General features: G+C 43.2%; 1 protein-coding gene across 1 annotated transcript in view; it reads left to right on the top strand.

Annotated features, from left to right (window-relative positions):
- Positions 1–298: 298 nt before the first annotated feature.
- Positions 299–6,000, top strand: part of TBCA (tubulin folding cofactor A) — a 99,822-nt gene continuing 94,120 nt past the window's right edge. The window contains exon 1 of the mRNA XM_068533551.1: positions 299–449. Within this exon, the coding sequence (XP_068389652.1) occupies positions 397–449 (53 nt within the window). The 5' untranslated portion in view covers positions 299–396. The remainder of the gene's footprint in view (positions 450–6,000) is intronic.

Below are 6,000 nucleotides of genomic sequence, written 5' to 3'. Positions count from 1 at the left end.
AAAACGATGTTACGGCCAAACCAGTCTATCCGGGGAGACACAAGTTTCCCCAAACGCCCAGGCTGTGGAGACCGGGAAAAGTGTAACTTGTATTCACACTAAGAGGAGGGCTGTTCAAGAACTAAAAAGGAGGGCTACTTGAGCTAGACGAAGCAGTTTCTGCGAACGGGAAACTGACCGGAGGTGGGTGAGTGGTGGCCCGCCCTCGGCCCGCGACCCTGGGCCCACGCCCCGCGGGTGTGGCAACAGCGCCAGGGTGGCGCCGGGGCCGCGCCGCAGTGTGCGCATGCGCGCCAGCCCGCGCCGGCTACGCCTACAGACCCGCTTCCTTCGCGCAGTCTCCCTCAACGGTTACCCCGGCTCTCCGCCCCTCATTCCCGCGGCGCTCGAGGGACCATGGCCGATCCTCGCGTGAGGCAGATCAAGATCAAAACCGGCGTGGTGAAGCGGTAAGGAGCCGGGAGCGGCGCAGCTGCCGCCGCCTCCTCTTCCTCGCCCCGTGGCGGCCCGAGAGGCCGGGCGGAGCGCAGGCCCGAGCTGGGTCCCGGACTCCAGGCCTCACCTGGGGCGCCGCGGCTGGTGGGGACGGGGCGGGAACGGAGGGGGCGCGCAGGTGCCCAAGTCACCGGACCGGGGCACTCCCCTCCCCCCGCCTGCCCCCTCTAAAACCCAGGCGCGGAGCGGTGAAGGTCGCGGCGGCCCCACCCCTCCGGCGCCCGCGGTCGGGGAGGCAGAGGGGCGGCGGCCTGGCTCTCGAGGGCGGGGCGGGCTGGGGTTGTATCTCCGAGTGCGCTGCCCGGGTCTCCCTGCGGAACCTGGCTGGCGGGGGGCGCTTCCAGTCCATTACCTGCGCTCACGTGGACGCGCGAGCCCGCTGTGAAGTTTAGGGGGTCGCCGCGAGCCCGGCCCTCATTAGAAATGGGACCTTGCGGACGCCCTGTCATCTAACAGGGCAGGCGGGACTCGCAGTCTGAAGAACTGCGGCGTGAACTTCCAGCACACTCGACAAACTTCTGTGGCCTCACTCCCCGGCTAGCTTCCCCGAGGCTCGCCCCGGAGCTTGTGGGGTGCTGTTTAAGTAACTATCCTGGGTAGGCCAGTCCTGTAATTCGCCGTCATTCTCACCGCTGTGAGACACTGGAGTGCTTATTAGGCCTTTATTGTTCAGACCCCAAAAGATGAAACTTTTTGATGAGGCATTCCAAGAGAAAAGATGAACAGCCTTCTGAAGAAGCAGGTTATTTGGCAGTAAACGTGTCTAATCCTAGCTCTCTGGCTTCTTCCTCTGCCCACCTTTCCTCCCTGTGTTGATATTTTCACCAGAGGAAGGACAAGGCAAAGGGGAGAATAAATTCACTTTTTAAGATATTACCTCCGCGGCTTAGCACAGTATTGCACTGTGCTTTCCAGAAGCTGTCATTATTGCTAAGGCGGTAAGGAGATAGGATGAGTAGTAGTGAAATGTACAGCCTTTTCTGAAGTGAGACTGCTTGGGTTCCAATCTTGATTCTGCCATATACTATGTATTGTTGAATATATTACATTGCACCGTGCCTCAGTTTCCTCGTTTGTAAAATGGAGTAAGTACCCGCCTCGTGCAGTTGTTCCAAAAAACGCCTGCTGTTCTGTTTAACAGTATGTGGTAAGTACTAGTAAATGCTAACTAATACTATGGTTTGTATTCCCATTTTACAGATGAGAAACTGAGGTTTAATGAAGTTAAAATAGGAAAAGTAAACTTGTCCGGGGTCACTGTGCTAGTTAGTGGCAGAGCAGGGAAAAGCACTAAGGTTTCTGATCTACAACCTTTTGTTTTAAGCTACAGTGCCCCCCAGAAGAGTATTTTTTAAAATGTGTGATAATAGAAGGGGAGTTGAGATGTGTAATTGAAAATATAATTTGCCCTATTACCCCCAAGTTCTGTTTTCACTTTTGTTAGACTTACTTTGGTTATGTCATTTTCATAAATCTATTTGGCAGAAGTACCAGGGTATAATGAAGAGTGCTTTAGATGGAAAGTCATGAGAAATGACTTTTTTATTGAGTATAGTTGATTTACAATGTTAGTTTCAGGTGTATAACAGTGATTCAAAATTTTTATTAATTATTTTCCATTAAGTTATTATAAAATATTGGCTATATTCCCTGTGCTGTACAATATATTCTTGTAGCTTATTTATTTTATATGTACTAGTTTGTACTTCTTAATCCCCTACCCATATTCTGCCCCATTCCCTTCCCTCTCCCCACTGGTTACTTGCTCTCTGTATCTGTAAGTCAGTTTCTGATCTGTTATATTCATTTGTGTGTTTTATTTTTTAGATTCCACATATTAGTGATAACGTATAGTGTTTGTCTTTCTCTGTGTGACTTACTTCACTAAGCATAATACCCTGTAGGTCCATCCATGTTGTTGCAAATGGCAGAATTCCATTCTTTTTTATGGCTGAGTAGTATTCTGTCGTGTGTGTGTGTGTGTGTGTGTGTGTGTGTTTGTGTGTACATATATCACATCTTCTCTATCCATTCATAAGTTGACTGACGCTTAGGTTGCTTCCATAGCTTTGCTATTGTAAATAATGCTGCTGTGAACATTGGGGTGCATATATCTTTTCGAAGTAGTGTTTTCATTTTCATCAGATAAATACCCAGGAGTGGAATTGCTGGATCATATGGTGGTTCTATTTTTAGTTTTTTGAGGAACCTCGATGCTGTTCCCTGTAGTGGGTTTTAGGAAGAAATGTAGACAGGCAGATGGAATATTACTGGAGTATGGAAACAGGCAATAAATAAAAGGTGGTATTTGGCAACTGAGAGATAAACAATGAGTGGAAGATGCACATTTCAGCATGTTGGCAAAATGGTGATTTTAGACCCTAAGGAAATAAGGCAGAAGACTCACAGTGCTCTAGTCCTAGAGAAACTTTGTTATTTCACATGGTAACAAAGGCAAAGGATCTGATATCCTGAAATAGATTTCAAGAGAGAGGTTAGACCCCTAGAAACAGGAGAGTCCAGTTACTAGGACTGGCTTGTAAGGTGAGAGTTAGACAGCAATGAGTCTGACTTGGTACTGAGTTCCTGACTCGTAGGACTTGTCAAATATCTCCTCCCCTGCAATGGGATCGTTTTTCCAGGGCTAATTCTGGCTGTGGATTAGAGATATGTGTGCACTAGGGGCTGGGTAATATACGAAGTTTCTTCAAGCAGCAGCCTGTGTTCACATGTGACTCATTGTTAATGGGTATTAGTTGGTAGGTTTGGGTCTTGCAGGCTCTTTTTAAAGATTTGATGTTCGACAAATATTTAACAAATGAGACTGAATCCTTTACCAAATTACATCAACATCACTGGAATATTTTTCTTTATCTTCTTATCTTCCCTTGAGACTGGGAGTGACATCAGTGACGAAACTGTCTTGTTCACTGCTCTGTCTTCAGTGCCTGGCATGGAATAGCCACCTGACCTAAGTTTACTGAGATTAACTGAATGATCAATGCCAAACAGTATTAAGCAAGGTCAGATTTACTCGAGTTTTCTATTGAAATAATCACAGCCTCCTTTTTGTTCATCCTTGATAATTGAGGGCTTATATTAGGAGTTTGGGATTAACATATACACACTACTATATATAAAATAGATAAACACAAGGGCCTACTGTATAGCATAGGGAGCTATATTCAATATCTTGTAATCACATATAATGGAAAAGAATCTGAAAAAGAACATATATATGTATATGTATATATCTGAATCACTTTGCTGTACACCTGAAACTAACACAACACTGTAAATCAACTATACTTCAGTGTAAATAAATAAATAAATAAAGTGTGTATGTGTGTGTGAAAAAAAATAAAAATAAAGATTTAAATCCATGTTCCAGATTGCTAGACCTACTTATATGTGACTGGGCACAGCTAATCTGGCAGCCCTAGCAAGGAGTTACCAGATATGACTCCAAATTTCTTCTTTTCCAGTGCAGAACTGTAAATCTTCCCCCTCACCCCGCCCCCCAATGTCTCGCTGACATTAGTTGTCTGGGTTTACCTGGGACAGAAGGGTTTCCAGGATGTGGAGCCTACAGTGCTAAAGTTGGGAAAGTCCCAAGCAAACCAGGGTGATTCGTATTAGTACTTACATAAGTAGCTAACATAGCACTGTTTTGTGTGTGCTGTGATTATTTGGAGACTATTTGCTGATAGTACAACTGTGAATTGAACGTTGTACTTTACTTAAAACCTAAATGCATCCTGTAAATATGAAGTTTTGCCAGAGAAGCTTTTTTTTCTGTATTAAATTATTGGTGATTTAGAAAATACTTTTCTCTAAAGTAGAAGATACAGCATTGATTTTTTTCTTCTAGTTTTATTGAGATATAATTGACATACAGCAACTGTATAAGTTTAAGGTATACAACATAATGATTTGACTTACATACATCATGAAATTATTACGACAATAAGTTTAGTGAACATCTATCATCTCATAGATACAAAATTAAAGAAATAGAAAAAAATTTTTTTCCTTGTGATCAGAACTCAGAATTTACTCTTACGACTTTCATAATAACATATAGCAGTGTTAATTATATTTATCACGTTGTTCATTACATACCTAGTAGTACTTATTTACCTTATAACTGGAAGTTTGTACCTTTTTGACTATCTTTATCCAATTCCCCTTCTCCCCCACTCCCCACCTTTGGTAACCACAAATCTGATCTTTTTTTCTGTGAGTTTTTTTTGTTTTTGAAGTATAATTGGCCTACAACGCTGTGGTAGTTCCTGATATACAACATAGTAATTTGACATTTCTGTATTTCAAAATGATACCATGATAAGTCTAGTTACCATCTGTCACAATACAAAGATGTTACATAATTACTGACTATATTCACACTGTACCTTTCATACCTGTGACTCATTTATTTTGTAACTGGAAGTTTGTACCTCTTAATCTCCCTCACCTATTTCTCTCTTCCCCCCACATGCCTCCCCTTTGGCAACCACTTGTTTGTTCTCTCTGTGATTCTGTTTCTGTCTAGTTATGTTTGTTCATTTGTTTTGTTTTTTAGATCCCACATATAAGTAAAATCACACAGTATTTGTTTTTCTCTGTCGGACTTATTTCACTTAGCATAATGCCCTCTAAGTCCATCCATGTTGTCACAGATGACAAGATTTCATTCTTCTTTACGGCTGAGTAATATTCCATTGTGTGTGTATGTATAAGTAATTATAAATATATATATCAATCACATTTTCTTTATTCATCTGTTCATGGGCACTTAGGTTTCTTCCCTATCTTGGCTATTGTAAGTGCTGCAGAGAACATCGGAGTGCATATATCTTTTTGAATTAGTATTTTAGTTTTCTTCGGGTAAATACTCAAGAGTGGAATCGCTGGATTGTATAGTAGTTTTATTTTTAATTTTTTGAGGAATCTCCATACTGTTTCCTATAGTGGCTGCACCAATTTACATTCCCACCGGCAGTACACAAGGGTTCCTTTTTCTCCACATCCTCACCAACGTTTGTTATTTGTTTTCTTTTTTTAAAATTTATTTATATTAATGTATTATTTTTGGCTGTGTTGGGTCTTCGTTGCTATGCGCAGGCTTTCTCTAGTCGCGGTGAGCGGGGGCTACTCTTCGTTGCGGTGCGCGGGCTTCTCTTGTTGCCGAGCACAGGCTCTAGAGCGCACTGGCTTCAGTAAATGCGGTGCGTGGGCTCAGTTGTTGTGGCTCGTGGGCTCTAGAGCGCAGGCTCAGTAGTTGTGGTGCATGGGCTTAGTTGCTCCGCGGCATGTGGGATCTTCCCGGAGCAGATTCTTAACCACTGCGCCACCAGGGAAGCCCTGTTATTTGTTTTCTTTTTGATACTAGCCATTCTGACAGGTGTGAGGTGATACTGTAGTTTTAATTTGCATTTCCCTGATGATGAGTGATGTTGAGCATCTTTTCATGTGCCTGTTGGCCATATGTATATCTTCTTTGGA

This window comes from Eschrichtius robustus, chromosome 2, assembly GCF_028021215.1.
Source record: "Eschrichtius robustus isolate mEscRob2 chromosome 2, mEscRob2.pri, whole genome shotgun sequence".
NCBI classification, from domain to species: domain Eukaryota; kingdom Metazoa; phylum Chordata; class Mammalia; order Artiodactyla; family Eschrichtiidae; genus Eschrichtius; species Eschrichtius robustus.
This window is presented reverse-complemented; position numbering and strand designations above follow the sequence as displayed.